The 26,241-nt window shown below is 39.0% G+C and overlaps 5 protein-coding genes across 5 annotated transcripts; all 5 read left to right on the top strand.

Annotated features, from left to right (window-relative positions):
- Positions 1-119: 119 nt before the first annotated feature.
- On the top strand, positions 120-552 carry LOC103266871 (keratin-associated protein 2-1). Its single transcript, XM_008064499.1, has one exon. The coding sequence runs from the start codon at positions 163-165 to the stop codon at positions 550-552; it is 390 nt and encodes a 129-aa protein (XP_008062690.1). The 5' UTR covers positions 120-162.
- Positions 553-5,359: 4,807 nt separating this feature from the next.
- LOC103266859 (keratin-associated protein 1-1-like) lies at positions 5,360-5,893 on the top strand. The gene has a single exon (XM_008064483.1). The coding sequence runs from the start codon at positions 5,360-5,362 to the stop codon at positions 5,891-5,893; it is 534 nt and encodes a 177-aa protein (XP_008062674.1).
- Positions 5,894-13,682: 7,789 nt separating this feature from the next.
- LOC103266858 (keratin-associated protein 1-3-like) lies at positions 13,683-14,219 on the top strand. Its single transcript, XM_008064482.1, has one exon. The coding sequence runs from the start codon at positions 13,683-13,685 to the stop codon at positions 14,217-14,219; it is 537 nt and encodes a 178-aa protein (XP_008062673.1).
- Positions 14,220-21,222: 7,003 nt separating this feature from the next.
- Positions 21,223-21,741, top strand: LOC103266857 (keratin-associated protein 9-3). Its single transcript, XM_021715765.1, has 2 exons — positions 21,223-21,377; positions 21,477-21,741. The coding sequence occupies exons 1-2, from the start codon at positions 21,223-21,225 to the stop codon at positions 21,739-21,741; spliced, it is 420 nt and encodes a 139-aa protein (XP_021571440.1).
- A 2,158-nt stretch (positions 21,742-23,899) lies between these two features.
- LOC110596224 (keratin-associated protein 9-3-like) lies at positions 23,900-24,295 on the top strand. Its single transcript, XM_021715758.1, has one exon. The coding sequence runs from the start codon at positions 23,900-23,902 to the stop codon at positions 24,293-24,295; it is 396 nt and encodes a 131-aa protein (XP_021571433.1).
- The last annotated feature ends 1,946 nt before the right edge of the window (positions 24,296-26,241 follow it).

Here is a 26,241-nt window from a genome sequence, read left to right as displayed (position 1 = left end):
TAGTCAGAACAAAATTCTACTTAATGGGACAAAAGATAAACAAGAGGGGATGTCAGTACACGGCCAGGGTATATAAAGGGCGCAGAGGGGGAGGAGGACATTCGCACCTGAAACACCCAGCTCCTCTCCACAGCCCACCCCACCCCAGCCCCAGACACCACCATGACCGGCTCCTGCTGCGGCTCCGCCTTCTCCTCCCTGAGCTGCGGAGGAGGCTGCTGCCAGCCCTGCTGCTGCCGCGACCCCTGCTGCTGCCGCCCCGTGTCCTGCCAGACCACCGTGTGCCGCCCCGTGAGCTGCGTGCCCCGCTGCACGCGCCCCATCTGCGAGCCCTGCCGCCGGCCCGTGTGCTGCGACCCCTGCTGCCTGCAGGAGGGCTGCTGCCGCCCCATCTCCTGCTGCCCCACCTCGTGCACGGCGGTGGTCTGCCGCCCCTGCTGCTGGGCCACCACCTGCTGCCAGCCCGTCTGTGTGCAGGCGCCCTGCTGCCGGCCCCCCTGCTGCCAGCCCGCGCCCTGCCGCACCACCTGCAGGACCTCTCCCTGCTGCTGAGCAGGGCAGTGACAGCCTAGAGCAAGCCCTTCGCCTTCTGAAAACATCACACTCCGGTTTCCCTACCTATCAACCCTCTGCCCTACATCATCCAGACGCCGAATCAACCAGTCTGTGAACGGAGGTCCAGGTTTATCTATTTAAGACCTGGGCTGTTCTCAAGCCTTTGCAGAAGTAATTTCCTTCTTCCCATCTTAGAGTTTAAGTCTTGTGGCCTGTTTATTTTCTAATAAACGTCTCTGCTTTGACCTTGCAAACACAACTTTGGTTTTATTTACTCATTCTAATATTTTTGTTTTAAGAAATGAACACACTTATTACAAAAATTTGTGGGGTACATTGTCATGTTTGAATACATGTACACACTGTGTAATAACCTAATCAGGGTATTTAGCACATCCATCACCTCATACTTTTATCATTTATTTTTGCCAAGAACATTTAAAATGCTCTCTTCTAGCTATTTTGAAATACACATACAGTATTTTAGCCATAGTCACGCTGATGTGCATTAGAACACCAGAACTCATTCCTACTGTCTAACTGTAAAAGTGTGCCTGTTGACACATCTCTCTCTATCCCCTCACCTCACCTACTCTTTTCGACCTCTGGTAACAACTTCTACTTTCTATTTCTATGAGATCAACTTCTTTAGATTTCACATAGGAGGGAGACCATGTGGTATTTTTCTTTGTTTCTGGCTTATTTCACTTAGCGCAATGTCCTCCAAGTTAATCTATGTTGCCACAAATGACAGGACTTCATTCTTTTTTTAAAATAACTGATTAGTATTTTGTTGTGTATGTATGCCACATTTTCTTTATCCATTTATCCACTGATGGACACTTAAGTTGTTTCATATCTTGGCTATTGTGAGTAGAGATGCAATAAACATGGGAGCACAGATATCTCTTTAATATACTGGTTTTCTTCTCTTTGACTATATAACCAATAGTGAGGTTGTTGGATTATATGGTAGTTCTATTATTAACTTTTTTAGTAACCTCCATACTGTCTTCCATAATGAATATACTAACTTATTTTCCCACCAATAGTGTGTAAGTGTTCCCCTTTCTCCACATCCAAGCAAGCATTTGTTATTTTGTCTTTTTGATAATAGCCATCCTAATTAGGGAGAAGTGACAACTCATTGTGATTTTGATTTTCATTTTCCTAATAATTAGTAATGTTGAGCAGTTTTTCATGTACCTGTTAGCCATTTGTATGTCTTCTTTTGAGAAATAACTATTGATGTCTTCTGCCCATTTTCCAACTGGATTTTTAAAAATATTGAGTTGTTTCAGTTCCTTATATATTCAGGATATTAACCTCTTGTCAGATGTATAATTTGCAAATATTCTCTTCCATTCTGTAGGTTGTCTCTTCACTCTGTCGATTGCTTCCTTTGTTTTGCAGAAGCTTTTTAGTTTTATGTAATCTTATTTGTCTGCTTTTGCTTTTTGTTGCCTATACTTATAGCTGAATAGTATTCCATTTTATGTGTGTGTATTACATTTTTGAGCTTTAGTTTAAAAATCCTTGCCCAAACCAATGTCATAAGAGCATTTCCCCTGTGTTTCCTTCTAGTAATTTATTGTTTTAAGTAGTACATTTCAGTCTTTAATCTATTTAGAATTGATTTTTGTGTATGATGAGAGAGATAAGGACCTAAATGTTCTGCTTGCCTATCACCTGCAAGTCACAGACTGTATGGTATAGGATAGAAATGAAAATTGCATAAAATGTTCCCTTCTTTATAAAATTTCTAGGCAGATGAGTTAAATTCACATTAACTCAACTGAAAACTAGAATACAAAAAAATACAAGTACAACATACCATATGGTATCAGCAGAGAAGTCACTGTTGATTGGAGAAAGCAAGAAAGAGTGAAGAGATACCAACGTTTTATATAAGATGCTGGAGCCCAGATCAGAGGAAAGGTGGCTTTCTCAGCTACAGGAACAGTATGAGCAAAGTTATGGAGGGAGGGGACCACAGGGTTGTTCAGGGAACAGTTTGCCTTAGAGCGCTTGATATATATAGAGTGATAGTGGAAGAAAAATTTGGAAAATGTGTGTGCTCTGAATACTTGCCAAAAGAGTGTTCTCTTAATGCAATATGCAGTAAGGAGTTGTGGAAACCTTTGCATTGGGGAATGGCACAACGGGAGCTGACATTGGGATGATTCCCATGGGGAGGTAGCTCCTTATAAAGACAGAGGTCAAAAGCCAGAGAAATAACTCTATAAAGAACTATATAGATTAGCAGGGTGCAGTAGCACGCGCCTGTAGTTCCATCTACTTGGAAGGCTGAGGTGGAAGGATCGCCGGAGCCCAGCAGGTCGAGGCTGTGGTGGCCGGGGCATGCTACTGCACTCTAGTCTGGGTGACAGAGTGAGACTCCAACTCAAAAAAAAAAAAAAAAAAAAAGAACTATACAGAAATGAATCAGGTGATCATGGCCCTGCAACACAATAAGAGCTGAACTAAGAATGATGGCCATGGAATAGAGAAGACACAATGAGTATGGCAGATATAGAAATCCAGAAGGTATATTAACTAGTTGAATGTGGGAAACAATAAACAATTAGGGATCAAGTGTGACTTTTTCAGTTCTGGGGGAAACTCTTTTGGTCCAAAGATACCTAAAAGAATTTTAACATATTTATATTTATTAACTGTGTATTTTAAATCACAACTCCAAGGTGTATTCTTCCCACCACCTAATATTTCTATTCATAAGCTATTATAAAATACTTTTTGTAAAATATGGTGGAAGACTAAGGCAGAAGGATCACCTGAGCCCAGCACATTGATGCTGGGGTGGCCATGAGCATGCCACTGCACTACAGCCTGGATGACAGAGTAAGACTCTGACTCCAAAAAAAAAAAGAAAGAAATATATATATATATATATAACACAAGTCAGTGCAATACTCATAGGAGGGATTAATCAAGGAAGAGTTGAGTATAGAGTCATTCAGGCTTGAAGTTCTATACTCAAGACATTGTTTTACTAGCATCAATTGATCCTGGAAAGCAGCATGGTATAAAATAAAAAGAACTGGTCTAGAAATGAGGGATAAAAGTTTTATACCCAGCTCCTCCAGTTGTGTATTGTGTGAGTGGAGCAAGTCTCTTTACCTCTCCAAAATGTAGCCGTCGTCAGACTCAATAGAATTCTAACATCAACCAATGCTGAGTGAAAATTAAAAGTGGTCCATACCAATGTTCACATTTAGAACTTCAAGCCTGAATGGTTCTATACTCAACTCTTCCTTGATTAATCCCTCCTATGAGTATTACACTGACTTGTGCACTAGAACAGGATATGAGACAGAAGATGAGGTCTTGATGTTTGATCTTTAGTTCTCTGCTTATAGTAAGATTTAATAAACATGTGCTATTTATAATAAGAATTATGTCAATTTCTACACCCATACAATTAAGTAGCTCAACTAGATGATTGACAAAGTATTTGATCTCCAGTATTCAATGATTACATATAACCATTTTTTAACTGCATACCTACAGTCATGGTTACTATATGGCAAGAATATCTTTACCAAAACTGGCAAGAATCACATTCCAATGTGATTCTGGTGCTGTACAGACAAATACTGCCACCTCATAAAAAGCTAGCTATGTGCTTCCACTCATAATTGGAAGGGAAGAAGAAACCTACCATAAGTAGTAATAATGACCACTATTTTTTTTCATTTCACCTCATGTAACCCCAAACACCCAATGGAAAAATTACGTTCTTTCTTTTGGCAACCACCAGGAATTGTTTCAACTGTTACTTTGCTGAAATTTATCTTACTCTCTCTGTATTTATTATACATATTGAACCACATGTGAGCTTCCTTTTTCTAACCTGCCTTGTAAGCCACATAAAAGTATTTCCTAACTCTTTCTTTCATTGGTTCCCCTTCCTAAATTCAGTTGTTATGCTCTGTGGCCTAGTATATTTTCACAGGACACACAGTTTAGTAACATAAAATTACATAAATTAAAAGTAAACCTTGTTTTTACTTAAAGAAATTAAATACTGTTTAGTTGTTCCAAAAAGCAGTGATTTTTAACTTTCATAGAAAAGTGTATACATTCCACAATTTTGCAATTTTTTCCCATTACTGGGTAAAAATTTTAGCCTCTCTTTTGAATTAAATTGAAATAGAAGAGGCTTTGTTTCATATATCCTCCTGAGTGATAGACGACTAAAGTTCAGGAGAGATCACAGAAATTGTAGAGATTCAATTTCTGGAGAGAGTTATGAATCTCTATAAGTGCGGAGTTTATCAAAGTTTCTCTCTGGCTAGTTGCAGAGATAATAATCTTATTAATCCGGAAAATATAAAGATAGTCTTCCATGAAAGACAGTCATCATTAATAATTATTTTCTGGAAACTTGAGGCTTGGTGACTATGATCCCCAAATCGCATATTTGAGTGAGAGTCATCTTGTCAGATGATACGACCACAAGCACAAAACTGAGACCGAGGCTCAAGTAGAAATTACAGCATTGTTTGGAAGCAAAACATTAACATTTCTACCAAGGACAAACACATTTGGTGAGTTTTAGCTGAGCAATAAGGAAAAACCAATTTGAAGATATATTTTTAAAAACTCAGCATTTGAACAATCAGAGGGCCCTAGAAGTGGTGGTTCAAAGAGTAACAAGATAAAAATGCTTCCCACCACAAACAGGAACTGGTCTGGACTTATAAAAGACCCAAGTGGAATAAGCAGCCATAACTCACAAGCTCTTCCAAGCAACTCAACTCTCAATCCAACTTCTGATACCATGGCCTGCTGCCAGACCAGTTTCTGTGGATTTCCCAGTTGCTCCACCGGTGGGACCTGTGGCTCCAGCTGCTCCCAGCCAACATGCTGTGAGACCAGCTGCTGCCAACCAAGATGCTGTGAGACCAGCTGCTGCCAGCCAAGATGCTGTGAGACCAGCTGCTGCCAGCCATGCTGCTGCCAGACCAGCTTCTGTGGATTTCCCAGCTGCTCCACTGGTGGGACCTGTGGCTCCAGTTGCTGCCAGCCATGCTGCTGTGAGACCAGCTGCTGTGGAACCAGCTGTGGCATTGGCAGTGGCATCGGCTTTGGCCAGGAGGGTGGCTGTGGAGCCCTGAGCTGCCGCACCAGGTGGTGCCGCCCAGACTGCCGCGTGGAGGGCACCTGCCTGCCTCCCTGCTGCGTGGTGAGCTGCACGCCCCCCTCCTGCTGCCAGCTGCATCATGCCCAGGCCTCCTGCTGCCGCCCTTCCTACTGTGGACAGTCCTGCTGCCGCCCAGCCTGCTGCTGCTACTGCTGCGAGCCCACATGCTGAGAGCCCACCTGCTGAGAGCCCACCTGTCAAAACCTCCTTCTGATAGGAATCTGAGAAGATGGCACCTCCGAACTATCTAACATAGAATCCCAACACACTTCTGAACTCTGATATCCATGACCCAGCTTGCAACCTCTTGTCACACAGCTACATAATTTCCCTAAAATGTAAATTCATTTGTAGTGGAAGATCAAAAATCTTTCCTAGATATGGAACAGAAGTTCTACAATGTGAAAAGAATTGTGTATAAATGCCATCTAAAATATATCAACAGCTCATTGGAACTTGTGTTTAATAAAAGTTTTCATCTCTTCAATGATAAAGTTGTTGTTAGAACTTTCTTTTCTTTGGAATTTGTTAAAGGTATTGGGTACCAGGATTTTTCAAAATCTCAATCTGGCATGACACTATGGTTTTTCATTTTTGTTCTTTTAATAATTATCCTTAAAGGTGATTTTTATTTGGTTTGACATTAAATGGTCCAGTATTTTGCCGCCAAAATATGCGGTCAAAAGAACACGACAATATTTAGGAACTATTTCTCAAAGTGTATACGTGTGCAAGGTGGTAGCCTAGGTGTTTCAATGATGGATTTCATGTCATTCAGTTTTTTGAGGTGTTGCCAAATCTATTCATTCATTTATATTTAAGTCTGTATATATTTAATCATCAAAAGCATCCAAAAAGCATAATGCAAATGGGAAAGACAATAAACACAAGGCTATAGAATAATAGTTGAGATATTATTATTATATAATAAGAGGTGGATCCTCAAATATCTGGAATTTATTTATTAAAAAACTGTGTATTTATTCTTACATGTTTAAACTTCACTCACCTTCAAAGTACGCTTTGATGCAAAGCACCTATCAAGATGCTTTTCCCACTGCTCAAAACAGTTTTTGAACTCATTTTTTGTTTTACCTCTTACACATGAACAAAACGTGTTTCTCTTTGAGGACTTTTTTCACCCATGGAAACAAAGAAAGTCACTCATGGTGAGATTGGGTGAAGAGGTAGGGTGGGGCACAGGGGCATACTGGTTTTGGTCAAAAACTGCTGAACGCTCAGTGCAGTATAGGCAGGTATACTTGTAAATCACCTATCACGAATTGAAAGAATCTCCACAAAAAATTCACTGAAGCTGAACTCACACATTCTCTCACAATAACACTACCTGGTACACTGATGCCTATGGGTACCTAGAACACTTACCTAGCAAGAGAAGCCTGTACTACAAGGGGCCTGCTCTCCACAAAAAAGAGTTAATTCCTGTTTTGGGGGGTCCCCCTCATAAAAATTACACCACACATATAGATGTAGTTTTTTTGGTCAAGATTCTTGGCCCATAATTCCCACAGCCCTTGTTACCTTGTTTGGGTACTTTAGACCTCAGAAAACAGAATTTCTCTTACCTTCCTGCCCTCCTTTCACCTGCTTCTTTTTCTCCCCAGGGCAGGAATCTTCTCCACCCTACTGTCTTGGAGCTAACCACCAAGAAATCATCTGACCTACATTGTCTGATTGTCACAAGATGCCCATTTCAGAAGGGGTCCTGCCCCATGCCCTGGAGGAAGGAATGCAGCACAGAGAGGCCAAGAAGAACTTGGACAGGCTTTGCTGGATTTCTAGACTATTAACATTAGTTCATATCCTTTTTGTCCAATCACATTTCTGCATGGTTGTCAGTCATGCCTATGCAATGAAGTCTCCATAAAAGGCCCAAGACAATAGGGTTCAAGGAGTTCCTGGGTAGCTGAAAATGCACAGGTTCCTGGAGGGTGGTATCCCTAGAGAAGACATAGGAGTTTTGTACACTTTCCTCCATATCTCGCCCTATGCATCTCTTCATCTGAATTCTTTGTAAAATCCTTTATGATAAACGGGTAAACCTAAGTGTTTCCCTGAGTTCTGTGAGCCACTCCAGCAAGTTAATAAAACTCAAGCAGGGTTCCTGGGATCCCCAATTTATAGCAGTAGCACAGATAAAACAACCTGGGGCTCGTGCTTGTCATTGGAAATGGAGGGGTCTTGTGGGACCGAGCGCTCACCCTGTGGAATCTGACACTATCTCCAAGTAAATAACATCAGAATGGAGTTGGATTGGATGATGTCCAGCTGGTATTCACTGGAGAATGAATCACTTGCTTGTTGGTAGGAGAAATCCTCACATATTTAGTCACAGAAGTCTTCTGTGTTGTTGTTGAGTGAGAGAATAAAAAAACCACTTTGAGTGTGTTTTTCCACTCAGTAGTATAAAATGTAAAAGCTTCCTAAGTTCTAGTCCCAGCTTTGTAACTAACAATTCATGAATTATTGAGCAAATTCCTTCACTTGCCTGGATAACTATTTCTAATCTGGAAAATGAGAGAATTGAGTCTGATTACTTACAGCATCCCTTCCAGGCATAAGAGAGTAGATAATTTTCTAAACAGATGACATACTGGCAATTACTCCTTTCAGACACCCAAAGGGGGAAAATATTCAATGGTCAAATAACGTTGCACACATTATCACCATCTTTAAGGCTTAAAAAGCACATTAGAATATTAAAAGAACTGTGATATCCTGCAATAAAGAAACCTCTATAACCATCACTCTCAAACTGATTTATCCAGAAAATCACCTATTATTATATGTTAACATCCTCTAACATTAATGCTGGTCAAAATATAATTTGAAAAATGATGAAAGGGAATATCAACTGATGTTTTTGTAATTCCTGTACAATCCTTTGCATGCTCTGAGGCAGAAAATAAATATTTATTACAGGAATGGATTTAAATGAACATGGTGTTGGCTATACAATATCATTATTTGTATTCTAATCTCCAGAAAGTTTGTTTTAGGATAAAAGTTGGGAGTGAGAGGTCCTTGACGCTTATGCATTGTCCAGTTTAGGTCTAGGATAGAAGCCCAGAACAGAAGCACAGAAGTCTTAGGTAGGAATGCTGTATTCGTATGACTGGTACATCTTATTTCTTAGGACTCTAAGTAAGGTGTGTGCAACTAGATTAGAGAACTAGTGAAATAGAGCTGAACAATAAGCTGGGAGAAGCCCTGCAACTTGTAACTAGAAAATCAGAAACCTGACATCTTAGAGAAAAATAATTCCAAAAATGTGGTTTTTGTTTGACATAGTATCTGTTAACCAAAAGTCACATTTTTAAGAATAACAGACAAACATATTGATTCTTCTTTTGGTCCTGGAATGGTCTGGACCCCATTTCTTAAATGAAGTAATGAAAACCAAAGAGAATAAACACAGTAATAAGAAAATGTGGTGTATATACACAATGAAGTACTATTTGTTTTTTAAAAGTGAAGGAATATCTGTCGGCTACTACAACATGGATAAACTTGGAAGACATTATGTTAAATGAAATACATAAATTTTATTCTCTTAATTTACTTAGAAGAGGTAAAGGAATATTTAGATAAGTCTTCATTCTGTGGCAAGGAGTAGAATTCTCAAATAAATGTTATTATTATTATTATTTTGCATTGAGAAATATATTGGAAACAGAAAAGCACAAGGCTTTTCTCCAGTAATATATTTCAAATCCTCAAGTATCTGAAACTTTTGTAATGGGAGATAAATATTTTTAGTATCAAAGTTTCCATTGAAATTAGATATGAATTAAATAGTTCTCAAGATTGCAATCATGACAAATTCACATATTTCAAGCATGCCAGGAGGAAAAATTTACTAATCAAAGAATCTGTGAAGCCGGGCTCAGTGGCTCAGCCTGTAATCCCGCGCCTTTGGGAGGCTGAAGTGAGTGGATTCCCTGAGCCTGCGGGTTCGAGACCCGCCTGGGCAGTGAGATCTCATCTCTACAATAAATCAAAAAATCAGCCGGGCATGGTAGGGCATGCCTGTAATTCCGGCTACTCAGAAGGCTGAGGCGGAAGGATCGTCGGAGCCCAGCAGGCGAGGCTGCGGTGGCCAGGAGCGGCCATTGCACTCTAGTCTGGGCGACCAAATGAGACTCCAACTCAAACAAAAAAAACCCAAAAAACAAAACAAAACAAAATCTGTGAGATAACTTTGCTTAAGAAGAAGCAAGAATTTCAAAAAGAGCCATACCTTTTAATTCAAATTTGATGTCAGATTTGAAAATATGCCTTAATTCTGCCTTGGAAAGAGTTGTGATCTGAACTCCGAGTTGTCATTTCTGAAGAAGCTGTTCTGGTTCAAAAACCATGAGTGGCATTTTGTTTTTTATTATTATTACTTTATATTTCATTTTAACGATGTGGGGTACAATTCAGTATTAGCTATACAAGTTGGACATCGTACAGGTAAAGTTCAGGCTTCCCTTTCGTCCCCACTATGCCTGGTTTGAGACCAGGTACCCTTAGTGATGTTGTGTCCCCCTGACCACCCCGGCAGTATCCTGCTACTGCCAATCCCTTTCTTTAGTATTATGGTAAATGTTCAGGGCCCACTTATGAGTGAGAACATGTGGTACTCTGTTCTTTGTTTCTGTGATAGATCACTGAGTATGATCAACTCTAAATCTATCTAAGTTGCTGTGAAGTCTATATGTTTGTCCTTCTTTATGGCTGCATAATATTCTGTCTTTTATTGCACCTAAATAAAACACTTATCTTTACCCTCATCAGTTGCCTCATTTATATCACATAAGTATTCTAGCATATTGGACTAGTCTCTAAAATCTACAATAAACTGCATACTGCAGATATTATACACTATATAAAGTCATATATCCAATATCAATATGTTAAAATATAATTTTTATTGAGTTAATAACATTGAAATCTATAGGACATCCTAAGATAAAAGATTAGACAAAGTCACAAGTCAACTTTTTTAGCAGTTGATATCTTCCTGAAGTGTGCTTAGAATGCTGTCATAAATAAATAAATAAATATAAATAAGTAAGTAAATCTATCCCTAGGAAAGTCTCTAATAATGTTATTATTTATCCTAAGCTTGGCCTTCCTTCTCTTTACTCTCAAAAAAGTCTGCAAAAAAAGGAGAATATTTTTATATCTTGCTTTCACCTTTTGATTTTCCTCATAACAACTGTTTACATTTAAAAAAGAGAGAGGTGAAAGATCTCTATAACAAGAACTACAAAACACTGCTGAAAGAAATCAAAGATGTTATGAACAAATGGAAAAATATTCCATGCTCATGAATTGGAAGAATCAATATAGTTAAAATGTTCATACTACCCAAAGCAATCTATGGATTCAATGAAACCTCTATCAAATTACCTGTACTATTTTTTCACAAATCTAGAAAAAAAAAATTCTTACATTCACATGGAAGCAAAAAAGACCTTGAACAGCCAAAGAAAACCTAAGCAAAAAGAAAAAAGCTGGAGGCATCACATTATCAGATTTCAAACTTTGCTGCAAGGCTACAGTAACCAAAATAGACTAGTACTGGTACAAAAATAGACACATAGACCAATGGGACAGAATAGAGAACCCAGAAATAAAATATCTTACCTGCAATCAACTGGTCTTTGACAAAGTTGACAAACATAAACACTGGAGAAAGGACATGCTATTCAATAAATTATGTTGGGAAAACTGGATAGCCATATGCAAAAGAATGAAGATGGATCCTTTTCTTTCAATATAAACAAAAATTAACTCAAGAAGAATTAAAGACTTAGATGCAATACTTCAAACTACAAAAATTCTACAAGAAAACCTAGAAAACACCTTAGATATTGGCCTAACCAACAAATTTATGACCATGTCCTCAAAAGTAAATGCAGCAAAAACAAAAATTGATAAGTGTGACTTAATAAAACTAAAGAACTTCTGCATAGTAGAAGAAACTATTAACAGGATTACAGCATGAGAAAAAATATTTGCACACTATGCAAGGGCTAATATCCAGAATCTATAAGAAACTTAAAATAATCAACAAGAAAAGAACAAATAACCCCAGTCATCTATCACCACAACAAAGAACTAAGTATTATATGTTCTCACTAATAAGCAGACCTTGAACACATACTGTAATACTATAAGAAAAGGATTGACAATCATGGGAATCTGCCAGGGAGGAGGGGGCACACCTCATCAACAAGTGTACCTGCATAATGAACATATGTATACCTAACCCTGATTTGTACCCCACATCTTTAAAATAAAAAATTAAATAAATCCTGTCAGTAGGGGAAAAAAAAGAAAAGAAAAATGGACAAAGGCCATGAACAGACACTTCTGAAAAGAAGATATACAAGTAACAACAAACATGTGAAAAATGCTCAACACCACTAATCATCAGAGAAATGCAAATTAAAACCACAATGAGATACCACCTCATACCAGTCAGAAGTGGTATTTTTAAAAAGTAAAAAACAAAGGATGTTGGTAAGGTTGTAGAGAAAAGAAACGCTCATACAGTTTGGTGGGAATGTAAACCAGTTCAACCCCCGTGAAAAGCATCTGGTAGATTTCTCAAAGAACAAAAATAAACTAGCAGTCCCACTAACAGATATATACCCAAAAGGAGCATAAATCATTCTACCAAAAAGACTCTTGCATGTTTACATTCACAGCACTATCCGCAATTGCAAAGAACCAACCTAGGTGCCCATCAACACCTAGGATTGGATAAAGAAAATGTGGTGTACATACATCATCGGATACTACACAGCTATAAAAAAGAATGAAGTCATATCCTTTGCAGCAATGTGAATGCAACTGGAGGCAATTATGCGAAGCAAATTAACCCAGAAACAGAAACTGAATATCACTTGTTTTTACTAAAAAGCGGGAGCTAAACCCTGGGTACATACAAGGATAAGGAAGAGAACAGACACCGGGAACTCCTGAGGTGGTGGAGGAGGGGGAGGGGACAAGGGTTGAAAAAACACCTATTAGAGACCATACTCACTATTCAGGTGACAATCTCAACAGAAACCCAGACCTCATCATCACACAATATATCCATGTAACAAACCTGCATAAGAACCTCTTCGAATCCAAAATTTAAAAAATAAACCAGAAAAAATTGAGTTGACTCTGGAATCAGATGGGTTCAAGTTTTAGATTCAAGACATATTAGTGTGAACTTGGGCGAGTGAACTAAATCTGTTGTGGCTTAGTTTCCTCATACGGATGATGGAAGTGACAGTGGTACCTACTTTAGAGACTTGCTGTGAAAACTCAGTGAATTTGTATTAATACATGCAAAGTACTCAGAACCATTTAGGCTCATAATAAGTGTTCCAGTTCCAGAAATGTTATCAATAACAATGCATCCACATTTCTCGGGACCAAAGAAAGCATCCTTTTCTGGCCAACTGAATTTGAACTTGCTTCACAGTCAAAGCAGATTTGAGAAAGGGAGAGAAGGGACTAAAGTCAGAATTGGAGGCCATAATGCTGGGAACTGAGATGTCATGTGGGAGCCCAGTTGTAAGGGTCAACACTGAGTAATATTGATACTTCTTAAATATGAGTCATCAGTTAGTTATTCTTTGGCAATAAGAAGATTTTAACAAATATGGAAGATCAGGGGTTATGTTTTCAGTGAATGCTGATGACTATTTGACTACTACAAAGAAGCCTAATTGAGGACCAAATAGAATCAGCTTTCAAAGGCTTTCAGAAGTTTGAACAATTAACTCTGGGATAGGTCAATGATCATTCAGAGGCAAATTATTTAGACACAAACAAGGAAGAGACTTAGGGAATTATGCAAATAGTAGCTGGCCAAGGCTTATAAAAGGCCAAGTGTGGAAGTTACCACCAAGACTCAAAAACTTTTCCAAGCAACATACCTCCCAACACAATGACCTGCTGCCAGACCAGCTTCTGTGGATTTCCCTCCTGCTCTACCAGCGGGACCTGTGGCTCCAGTTGCTGCCAGCCAACATGCTGTGAAACCAGCTGCTGCCAGCCAAGATGCTGTGAGACCAGCTGCTGCCAGCCACGCTGCTGCCAGACCAGTTTCTGTGGATTTCCCAGCTGCTCCACCAATGGGACCTGTGGCTCCAGCTGCTGCCAGCCAAGCTGCTGCCAGACCAGCTGCTGTGAGACCAGCCGCTGTGGCACTGGTGGTGGCATCGGCTGTGGCCAGGAGGGTGGCTGTGGAGCCCTGAGCTGCCGCACCAGGTGGTGCCGCCCAGACTGCCGCGTGGAGGGCACCTGCCTGCCCCCCTGCTGCGTGGTGAGCTGCACGCCCCCCACCTGCTGCCAGCTGCACCATGCCCAGGCCTCCTGCTGCCGCCCTTCCTACTGTGGACAGTCCTGCTGCCGCCCAGCCTGCTGCTGCTACTGCTGTGAGCCCACCTGCTGTGAGCCCACCTGCTGTAAGCCTACCTGTTAAAAGCCAGATTGCTGTTTTTCAACTTGAAGTGTAACTTTCAACTCAATCCATGAACGAATGATCTCTTCAAATACCCCCGGACCACTGACAGACTCTTGAACTTTTATTTGGCTTTTATTTAAGGGATTACCAAATATTTGGGCTTCAGACCTATCTGATTCCATTCAACACGGGAAAGGCCTTGATGTTCTCTTGGATTATGCCAAAATACAAATTTGACCCATGAAAATAATTGATTTACTTCAGATTGACCCTGAGCAAGAATCCAACCTCCAGCTGCGAGGCTCAGTGCTGCTAAGGCCGTGGAAGAACCCTCTGTCCTTCACAGATACATTTATTACCTCTATTCTACTGCCCTGCAAACTTCCTTCTGTGAAAAGTAAATAATATACCAAGATCTAATAAATTATATTTTTGGTCCAGGAAACATATCTCTGTTTTTTCATTGAGTGTACATTTGTGTATGTTTCACAGAAAGGCATATGAAAGATTTTAATCTACTTTTGAGATCCAAAATTGCTCGAATGCTAGAAAATTGGATGAGGTCCAGTGGACCATAAGAAGATGCAGGAAGGCAATGACTTGGCCTCAGAAATGGTGCACATTTTGTTACCATATCTTGACCTCACATGGTGCTTTCAAGCCAGAAAGTTATACAGGCCAAGATCTCTAATCTAGAGCCAGAATATTACTTATTTTCCTGTCTGTTGGAGGAATGCCCTTTTGGAAAATCTTCAAACACTGGTAATATAGCTAATAAATCATACTCTTCCATTCACGTGTAGATTTGTAGTCTTGCAAGGTAGAGCAAGAAAGTATAGGGTGGCGAAGCCTCTCTGAGGACACTATCAATTAGATGGAGTTTTTTTACTTCAAAACTTTTTCCCTATTTTATAAACAGGAATTGAAGATAACAAAGATTTTACTTATTTTTAGAGTCATTATGTCTACTTTGGTGTAAAATGTTCACTTAACAGAAATAACACATTCATACACATATAAACACAAATATTAGGAAATGCTTTATAAATTTGGGTGGTTTCTCAAGCAATTATTTAGATTAATTCATGCTTCCTTGGACTTAGAACTGGAGGATACTATAGGTTTTTTTGTTTTGTTTTGTTTTACTTAGGTTGAGATTGCAATGCTTTATTTATTCCAAGGTTAGTGAAAATTAAGAAACTAAAAGGCAGGTGTGAAGGATAACATGTAAGCAAAAAATTAACTTGCCTAACGTATTATCTAGAGGCCTAATCCAATCCAGAAAAGACCCTTGAGCAACAGAAGAAATAATAATATGCTCTGTCCTCTTGCCCCTTTGATTCTAACTGCCAACCATCCCCCTTTAGGTATCACTACCTAAACAGCTCCTGCTGAGAGAAAAAGTAACATAAAATGAGAAGGGATTTAGGCAAAAATGTAAATGTAGCTTCTCTGTATCATTACCATACACAAATTTAGCTTCTCTGTATCACTACCATCACTTACTCTCTTTAATTCACAAGTATTTATTAAGTAGCTATATGCAACATGGTACAGAAGGCACTACATAGGATATCCAGGTAAACTAGACATGGGCAGACTATGCCCTTAGGGAATAAACAGTCTGACAGAGCAATTACACAATTTTAGCCCTGGAAGCTGCCTAAGAGATTATCTCACTTTACAGGTGAAACACCAATATTTAGAGGAATTAAGTGACTTTTCTGAGGTTGCACAGTCATGAGTGGTAGAACCAGTTTGAGAAGCCCATTTAGTTCAATTAATTTAATTTTCAGCTAAGAGTTTGCTTCCCTAAGTCTTGTGACCCTAATCACCTAAAGCTGGAGTCATTTAAAGTCTCTTCAGATTAAAATTTTGTGACTATCTTTAAATTCAAAAGAGCAAACCACAATGATTAAGACTTTATCACAAGGGAGATGACTGAATAAATTGTGGTATCGGTACAACCTAAAAGGAGGCCGTTTTGGTTACACTAAAACAGCCATTTAGAAAAGACTTAGAAACTTGTATCAAATTGAGCTGGGTTAAACGTAGAAGCTGTTTGTATTTAAACGTGAACAATGTCCTTGGGTCTAGTAACTATTGCCGGTACTGAGGGAACACAATCCTCTTCACTGAGCCCCCTGATAAGAAGGAGACACACAAAAGAAGACTGTATGTCCGTGAAAAAGGCTCTGCCGGGCTTAGATAAGAAATGGGCTCTGCTGAAACTTTCTAAAATCCAGAAATGTATCTGATCTCTTAGTCTCTAAATGACAACTGCTTTCTTTTATGTCTTTGTATTAATTTTACGTATAATATTTAATCAAGTCTTGTGACCAGAACTCCCTGATTAAGTAAAAAACTGTAACCAACTAGAAAGAACACAGCCCCAAATTGTTCAAGGTCATTGTAACTTTTAGAAGAATAGCAAGATTAAAATCATCTAAGCACCAGTGTGTGACAGTAACTATTTGGGGTCTAAATACTGATTAAGAAAGAAACTGTGTAATGGTCATAAGACACCCAGTCATTATCAATCAATAGTGGGATAAGAAACTCTATGTTTTATTATAAGTACTAAATGGAAACTCTGCTTAAAGAAACAGGCTTTTGGTAGATACACAGTCTGATCCCTGATCCCACAGTATCAGAATAAAACTCCTTATTTCTCCTAGCTTTCTGCCTCTTGTATTTGATTAACTGAGAGGAAAGCAGCCAATTGTTTGATGGGGCCTATAACAGTATGATAATATTCTGCAATATTGTATAGCTATTAATATTACGAATAATATGTATGAGATACAACTACAAATTGTATAATCTAGGTTAGATGGATAAATTCTTAGAACAGTCCACCTATATAAACTAAATCATGAAGAAACAGCAAATATGAACAGATCTATAAATAACAAGGCAATTAAATCAGTAATCAAAAAAGAAAGACATGCTCAAAACTAAATTATACCAAACATTCAAAGAATAATTAACACCTATCCTCCTCAAAGTACTTTTAAAATATTTAAAAAGTGAAAACACTTCCAAATTCATTCTATAAGGCCAAAGACACTACAAAAAACCCTACAGACCAATAAATATTCATAAAATAAATTTTCAAAAAATACTAACAAACAGAATTCAATCACACATTAAAAATATTAAATGTAATGACCAAATAAGATTTTTATCCAGGGATGCAAGGATGGTTCGGCATACAAAAATCAATCAATGTAGTATACTACATTAACAGAATAAAGAGGAAAAAACACACAATCATCTCAACTGATGAGGTGCATATGAAGAAGTATTTGACAAACATTCAAAAACCTTTCATGATTGGAAAAAAAATTTAAGCAAATGAGGAATAGAAGGAAACTACTTCAACATAAAAAAAGCCAAATATGAAAAGCCCACATATATGTTCATAATTAACAGTGAAAGACTGAAAGCCTTTTCTCTAAGATTAAGAATAAGATAAATGTGCCCAGTTTTGCCCATTCCATTTACTGTAGTATTGGAAGTCCTTGCCAGATAAATTATGCAAGAAAAAAATAAAAGAATCAAATTGGATAAAAAAGTAAATTATCTGTTTTCACAGACAACGTGACCTTATCCGAAAGACAACTCCTAAAAATTACACACACATGAAACCTTTTAGAACTAATAAGTTCAGCAAAGTTGCAGACATAACATCAACACACAAAAAATCAGTGGCATTTCTATACATCAACAATAAGCAATCTGCAAAAAAAATTAAAAAACAACTCCATTTACAATCTCATCAAAAATATATAGATATAAGAACAAAAATTTAACCGAAGGAGGGGAATGGCTTGTACACCCCAAATTACAAAGTCTTTCTGAAAAGAAATTGAGGAAGATGCAAATAAATGGAAAGACATCCTAGGTTCATGGCTTTTAGAAGACTTAATATATCCAAGATGTCAATACTATCTAAAGCATCTTCAGATTTAATGAAGTCCCTATCAAAATAGAATATCTTATTATTAATGCTAGTCACCGTGTTGTACAATAGATCTCTTGAACTTATTCCTCCTACACTGAAATTTTGTGTCCTTTGGCCAGCATCTTCCATCACCTCCCTCCTCCTCCAGTCCGGTTTTATTTTACTCTCTACTTCAATGAGGTCAATTTTTTGTTTGTTTGTTTGTTTGTTTTGAGTTGGAGTCTCACTCTGTCGCCAATTTTTTTTAGATTACACAAATAAGTGATATCATGTCATATTTGTTTTTCTTTGACTTATTTCACTCATCATAATATTCTCAACGTTCATCCATGTTTCCTCAAACGGCATGTTTCCTTCTTTTTATGGCAAATAATATTGTGTTGTATGTGTGTGTGTGTATCACATTGTCTTTATCTATTCATGCAATGATGGACACTTAGGTTATTTCCTTATCTTGGCTATTGGGAATCATGCTGCAATGAACATAGAAACACACAGATGTTTCTTCAAAAATACTGACTTAGTTTCCTTCAGATATATTCACAGAAATGGGATTTCTGGATTGTACAGTAGTTCCATTTTTAATTTTTTGAGGATCCTTCATACTGTATTCCATAATGGCTGTACTAATAGACATTTTCACTTGCAGTATACCAGGATTCCCTTTTCTTTACATCCTCTTGAACACTTGTTGCGTCCTGTCTTTTTTGTAGTAACCATTCTAACAGGTGTGAGATTATATTTCATTGTGGTTTTAATTTGCATTCTTTGATGATGAGCAATTTTGAACATTTAAAAAATATATCTGTTGGCCATTTGTATGTCTTCTTTTGAGAACTGCCTATGAAGATTCTTTGCTCATGTTTAACCAGGTTGTTTTCTTACCACAGGTATTGAGTTTTTGAGTTCCTTATATGATATATTTTGGATATTAATTTCTTATCAGACATATGGTTTTCAAATATTTTTCCCATTCTGTAGGTTGTCTCTTCACTCTGATGATTGTTTCATTGGCTGTGCAGAAACTTTTTAGTTTGATGTACTCAAATGTAGATAACTATGCAGTTCTAGTAAACATATAAAGGACAGATATATATATACAATGCTATATATCTCTAAATATATGTAAATATTATATATATATATAAAAATTTGTCTATTTTTGTTTTTGCTGTCAATGTTTTTAGATTCCTGTTCAAAAAATAATTGTCCAGACTATTGTCTCTTCCTCCGTGCTTTCTTCTAGTAGTTTTATCATTTCAGGTCTTGCATTTCAGTATTTAATTCATTTTGAGCTTATTTTTGTGTACAATGTGAGATAAGGGTCTAATTATATTATCCTGCATGTGAATTTGGTCAAACAATTTTCAACAAGGGAGACAAGACCATTTTAAAATGGCTAAGATGGTTAACATAAATTTTATATGATATGTATTTTACTATAATAGAAACTTTTTAGGTATAAATATGTGTAAGACAAAATTAAGAACTTCACAGCACCTCGGATGGACTTAGAGTCTATAATACTGAGTGATTTATCACAGAAACAAAGAACTGAGTACCACGTGTTCTTACTCACAAGCAGACCTTGAACAACTATCATAAAACTATAAGAAAGGGATTGGCAGTAGTGGGAAACTGACAGGGGAGGCGGGGAGGATTGGCAGTAGTGGGAAATTACTGAGGGGGGCACACCTCATCAACAAAGATACCTGCATAACGAACATTTATATATCTAACCCTGAATTGTACCCCACATCTTTAAAATAAAAAATTTAAAACATAATAATAATAATAAGTATATGTAGGAAACCAAACTTTACTGAAATAAAAGATACATGTGTATCTATGCTGGTTTATACTTGCAGAATCAGAGATGAAGGTGTTAAAGAATATGCTTTATGATCCTAATTTTAAATTTAAATTGCTCACATTGATTTCTCTGGGGTATTAGTTTTGGAAGGGATATGTTGGAAGGGATGTGTGTTCGGTGAGGAGGAAAGATATTGATTTTTCTGTATATGCCTCTGAACTGTTTGGCATGTTACAATGTACAGCCATTGCTAAGGTATATTTTTAATTTTATAAAGTCAGGAAACAATCTACAAGCAAAAGACAGTGAAGATTTCAGTTGGTGACATGTACATTGATGACTGAAAGCAAGAATACTAATTAGAGTTGCAAGGATCCTATGATTTGCACAAACTGATCATGGGAAAGTATACTGGGCTTGGAAGTTGATAAATCAGGTTAGACTTCATGTTTTGATGACACTAATATTAGTCTTTCCAAGTATGGACAAATTGTTTGCAAAATAGTAATCATGATTGAGTGACTACTTAGGAAGAAACCGCTCGGCTTAGACAAACTCTGCCTAAAGGTTATCAAAGGACAAGTATGACAAAGCAAATCACGACAAGGCCTGGTTCGAGTCTAGTCTGTCACATTATTTGCATAGAAAGACACTGCTCACCCGGCGCTATGACTCACGCCTGTAATTCCAGCACTTTAGGAAGTGGAGGTGAGAGAATTACCTGAGCCCAGGGGTTCAAGACCAGGCTGGGCAACTTGGCGGGACCTCGTCTCTACAAGAAATCAAAAAATTAGCCAGGCGTGGTGGCATGCGCTTGTGTTTCCAGCTACATGGAAGGTTGAGGAGGAAGGATCACCTGAGCCCAGCAGGTCGAGGCTGCAGTGGCCATGAGCATGCCACTACACTTCAGCCTGGGTGACAGAGATGCTGATTAAAAAAAAAAAAAATACACTGCTGTGATTGTCTTCCATGATGAGTCTTTACTTGTCCAGGGGGGAAGACAAAATATAATGAGACTTAATTGAACAATGGCTGAAGCAGGTTGTTGAAATGCTATTTATAACTTTCTAAACAACTGAGATATTAGCCAATTAGAGAATGACTTTGCAATTGACATCAAAAAAAGATGGTAGGCAAACATGCAGCTCCAGGAAAGATATAAAAGGACAGATGTAGAAGGTGCAGAACAAAACTCAGAAACTTCTCTTAACAACAAGGCTCTCAATCCAACTCCTGACACGATGGCCTGCTGCCAGACCAGCTTCTGCGGATTTCCCAGCTGCTCCACTGGTGGGACCTGTGGCTCCAGCTGCTGCCAGCCAACATGCTGTGAGACCAGCTGCTGCCAGCCAAGATGCTGTGAGACCAGCTGCTGCCAGCCACGCTGCTGCCAGACCAGCTTCTGTGGATTTCCTAGCTGCTCCACCGGTGGGACCTGTGGTTCCAGCTGCTGCCAGCCAAGCTGCTGTGAGACCAGCTGCTGTGGAACCAGCTGTGGCATTGGCAGTGGCATCGGCTGTGGCCAGGAGGGTGGCTGTGGAGCCCTGAGCTGCCGCACCAGGTGGTGCCGCCCAGACTGCCGCGTGGAGGGCACCTGCCTGCCTCCCTGCTGCGTGGTGAGCTGCACGCCCCCCACCTGCTGCCAGCTGCACCATGCCCAGGCCTCCTGCTGCCGCCCATCCTACTGTGGACAGTCCTGCTGCCGCCCAGCCTGCTGCTGCTACTGCTGTGAGCCCACCTGCTGCGAGCCTACCTGTTAATAGCCAGTTTGTTGATCACTTAAGAATGAAAGAGGAGACACAGCAAAACTGAGCTGATCTCTGAAGAAGTGTTTGACTTTACTTGGATGCTAAGTACCACGATGTTGCTAAGCCGCTCAAAGATAAGGAAACTCCTGGCCAGGCCACCGTGGATGCACTGAATTTGCTCACTGAAACCATGTTCCTCCATCAAGAAACCAGGAAAGGGAACTTTACCATTTCTGTAACTTCTCTGCTACCCTCCCTATCTCTGATCCCCATGTTTCTTCAGACCTACTTTCTCCTTGAATATCTCTGATTAATTTCAAATAAAACGTTTTAATGTGCAAAGCAAACTGAGTTATGTCCTCCCTCTACCTTTAAACATGTTCCCCTAGTAGCTGGAATTCAAGAAGAGTGGATTTGCATTTTCATAACAACCCCAAGGCATAAACACAAAGTCTAAACCAAAAGGATTAAATCAAAGTAAATTATGTCTGAACCTGTCAGTTTTAAAATGCTCCACGAATTAAATAATGTTTATAATTATTCATATACTTTTACACCCTAACCTATTCTGATCAGGCTAGACCAATAAAGCCACTTTTCGCTAATATTTTCAGGTTGATCAAGCTATCAGTTTCTATTTAGAAATACTTTTAGAAATACATCTTTGGTTACCTTCCATTTAATATACTAGGCTTTTCTTTCATGATCATGGAACATCTAAAGAAATTGCATTACCTTCTAAATAGATTTTAAAATGACTGTCAGATACTATCTATTTTCCACCAGCATTTAGGTTTAATTCCTATACCTCAGCCTCTCACATTCTTCCCACTGACAGCCAAATTGGTCCTTAAGCTTCAACTCCCAATATTCTCTATGTCTCTGGTCAAATGAGAGTAGAAACAAAGAGTTATGGAGAGCACCCAGAAAGTTCCATCATCACCATTTGTCAAATGTGTTCTGCACTTTGCAACCCAACCTAAAGGATGTTCTTTTAAGAAATTAACACAATCTAGAACAGAAAATAGCTTTTGCCCTTTAATTTTTAATCTGCCATTAAGCATTTGAGTGTAATACACAAAGAACAAGAGAACACAAATATAGAACACTTTAAGAAAGGTATATTCCAAGTTATTTACAGCTTCCAGCACCTACCTCTATCATTTAATTCGTAGCAATGATGGATCACACACAAGATCGTGCACTCTGGAGAAAGATCAAGTAGACGGCAGTACATTCTTCAAAACATCATAAGTCCTAGATGTTTTTTCCTGACCCTGGTTCAATTACTAAATCAGGAAAAAAATAATTTGATATTTCCTTGTCTCTAAGAACACATAACAAGTTTCCTTCAAGCTGTAGAAGTATTACAGCTTGAAAGTTCTATTTAATCATTTATGAGGGGTATTGTCATGCATGAATCATTCCTTTGGCTCCACCCATTCAATAAACATGTATTGAATCAGGTTTGGAAAACATTTATTAAGGTTCTGCCAGAAGTTAATCACTCTGCTGGTTACCTTCCTATATACTATGCCATTTGGTTCACAAGAAAACATTTCTGGCCTGGAACACAAATAATATTTACATATTTCAACTGGGCTGAAATGAAAGAAACTTTAATGTTATTCAATATGATGCTGGGGTAAATGAGGTGAAATCTGTGGATAATGAATGACCCAAGGTACTTTTTCAGTCCAGTGGCTATCTTGATGCCCTAAATTTAGTAGAATTCAGTCCCTACAACTAGGAGGAAAAAAATAATAGTTAAAAATAACAGCACAATTACCCTTAGCTTTGGGGTCTGGATAGATTGTCACGTGGAATAACTATGATAAAAAATAAAGGTGTTTACTTGGACTAAATTGGGAGGCCTCTTTGAACATGGGAAACCACAAACATATTCCAAAGAACAAAGAACTGATAGGAGGCGTCTCAATGAAACTATAAAACAGTAATTTCTAAACTGCTGCTCATAATGTGTCATATATCAATTTAAGCCAATCAGAGAACCACTGAGGAACAAATGTAAATAAAAACAAAGAAAATATGTTAAGAATTTTATAAACAGCCGACTGGCTCAGGCATATAAAAGGACGGATGTGAGAGTCTTCACCAAAACTCAGAAACTTCTCCAAGTAACTCAGCTCTCAACCCAACTCTTAACACGATGGCCTGCTGCCAGACCAGCTTCTGTGGATTTCCTAGCTGCTCCACCGGTGGGACCTGTGGTTCCAGCTGCTGCCAGCCAAGCTGCTGTGAGACCAGCTGCTGTGGAACTGGCTGTGGCATTGGCGGTGGCATCGGCTGTGGCCAGGAGGGTGGCTGTGGAGCCCTGAGCTGCCGCACCAGGTGGTGCCGCCCAGACTGCCGTCTGGAGGGCACCTGCCTGCCCCCCTGCTGCGTGGTGAGCTGCACACCCCCCACCTGCTGCCAACTGCACCATGCCCAGGCCTCCTGCTGCCGCCCTTCCTACTGTGGACAGTCCTGCTGCCGCCCAGCCTGCTGCTGCTACTGCTGCGAGCCCACCTGCTGTGAGCCCACCTGCTGCGAGCCTACCTGTTAAAAGCCAGATTACTGATTTTCAATTGCCCAGGACACACACACACACACACACACATAGCGTCCCTGAACTGTTCATTTCTTGACTGCTAACAAGTTCTCAGACTTCTATTTCATCTTCTGTGATGAGGCCTGCCAAATAGCAGAGCCTCACAGCTCTATCTGATTCCATTCTACAATAAGTACCTTGACCTTCAATGGGGCACAGAAATGCTGCAAAACCACCTGCTGATCATCAACTTGCTACAGATATGCTATTTCTGATATTTCTGCAGGACTGAAAAGTACTGACGTGAAATTTATCCTGGAATTGTCCACAAGTCTAATTTTTCCATGCTTTCTTTATATCTTCTCTTTACCTAAATGTTTTTTCAACACAATGGCACTGAGGTATAGCTAAGCAACATTCCTCAGACGTCACCAGGGAGAATGGCAGCTCTTCACCCAATACTCAGTTTCTAAGAAGTAGGCTGGACTTTTTCACATTTTAGAATCTGATCCATCTCTTGATCTTTGGATCATAATGACCTTTCCTTTTGGCTATTTCAATTATACCTGTGATACAATGTCTTCTGCCATTGCTTAATAAATATATATTGGGCAAAGAAACCATGGTCTGTGTCTTCACTTGTCCATCACATGGTCTAACAGTGTATATTTCAAGAATGCCTACTTGAAAGAAGTTCATCTGTGGTTGGGTGTGGTGGCTCACGCCTATAATCCCAGCACTTTGGGAGGCGGAAGTGAGAGGATTGCCTGAACTCAGGGGTTCGAGACCAGCCTGAGCAACATGGCAAGCCCTCGTCTCTACCAATAAATAGAAAAATTATCTGGGCATGACGGCGCATGCCTGTGGTTCCAGCCACTCGGAAGGCTGAAGCAGAAGGATTGCCTGAGCCTAGCAGGTCGAGGCTGCGGTAGCTGTGAGCATACCACTGCACTCCAGCCTGGGCGACAGAGTGAGACTTTGGCTCAAAAAAAAAAAAAAAAATTCATCATTTGTTAATTTTTTGTAGAAACTGAAGTCATTTATAATGGATTCATTCAATGTAAGTATATTGACTGCCACTTCTTTTTTTTCCTCCAGTTCTTTTTTTCAATCTTATTTTTAAAAATTTTTAAAGATGTGGGGTTCAATTCAGGGTTAGGTATACAAACGTTCATTATTCAGGTACCCTTGTGGATGAGGTGTGTCCCCCTTCCCCAGCAGATTCCCACTACTGCTAATCCTGCCCCTTCAACTCCCCAAAAGTTTCCCGCTACTGCCAATCCTTTTCTTATAGTATTACAATAATTGATCAAGATCCACTTATGAGTGAGAACATGTGATACTCAGTTCTTTGTTTCTGTGATAGATCACAGTATTATAGACTCTAAGTCCATCCAGGTTGCTGTGAAGTTCATAATTTTGTCCTTTTTGGCTGTGTAATATTCTATCATGTATATGTACCACATTTTTTTAATCCAGTCCCCTTTCAATGAGCAGCACAGTTGGTCCCATGTTTTTGCTATTGTGAGCAATGCTGCAATGAACATACGTGTACAGATTTCTTTTTCATAGAGTGATTTGAGTTCTTCCAAGTATTTTCCCAGTAAGGCGATTGTGGGGTCATATGGAAGGTCCATTTTTAGATCTTTTAGGAATTGGCACACTGTTTTCCACAGGACTTCCACTTCTAAAGCAGAGAAAATGGATATCAGAAAAATGCAGAGTTAATTCTTATCCCTGAGGACCTTACTATTCAGAAATTTTAAAAAATACATGTGTGAAAATAGCTACATAAAATGTGATGAGGTAAATGGCATTATCTTAGCAGTTGCTGGAATTCTTCTAGGAAGGATAGATTCCTTTGTGGTCTATATGCCTTGATAGGCCAATGGAACATTGAAAATGGCCATGGGGTGGAGACGGGGCAAGATGGCGATGGCATAGGTGAACTGGTGAGATTC

The sequence above is a fragment of the Carlito syrichta genome, unplaced genomic scaffold (genome assembly GCF_000164805.1).
Source record: "Carlito syrichta isolate Samal-C Ts95f unplaced genomic scaffold, Tarsius_syrichta-2.0.1 Scaffold307480, whole genome shotgun sequence".
Taxonomy (NCBI): domain Eukaryota; kingdom Metazoa; phylum Chordata; class Mammalia; order Primates; family Tarsiidae; genus Carlito; species Carlito syrichta.
This window is presented reverse-complemented; position numbering and strand designations above follow the sequence as displayed.

Excerpts from the sequence above, each read along its gene's own strand:
- LOC103266871 (XM_008064499.1), top strand. The coding sequence starts at position 163 with ATGACCGGCTCCTGCTGCGGCTCCGCCTTCTCCTCCCTGAGCTGCGGA.
- LOC103266859 (XM_008064483.1), top strand. The coding sequence starts at position 5,360 with ATGGCCTGCTGCCAGACCAGTTTCTGTGGATTTCCCAGTTGCTCCACC.
- LOC103266858 (XM_008064482.1), top strand. The coding sequence starts at position 13,683 with ATGACCTGCTGCCAGACCAGCTTCTGTGGATTTCCCTCCTGCTCTACC.
- LOC103266857 (XM_021715765.1), top strand. The coding sequence starts at position 21,223 with ATGGCCTGCTGCCAGACCAGCTTCTGCGGATTTCCCAGCTGCTCCACT. Across the intron at positions 21,378-21,476 it reads CAGCCACGCTGCTGCCAGAC|TGGCATTGGCAGTGGCATCG; the intron begins CAGCTTCTGTGG and ends TGGAACCAGCTG.
- LOC110596224 (XM_021715758.1), top strand. The coding sequence starts at position 23,900 with ATGGCCTGCTGCCAGACCAGCTTCTGTGGATTTCCTAGCTGCTCCACC.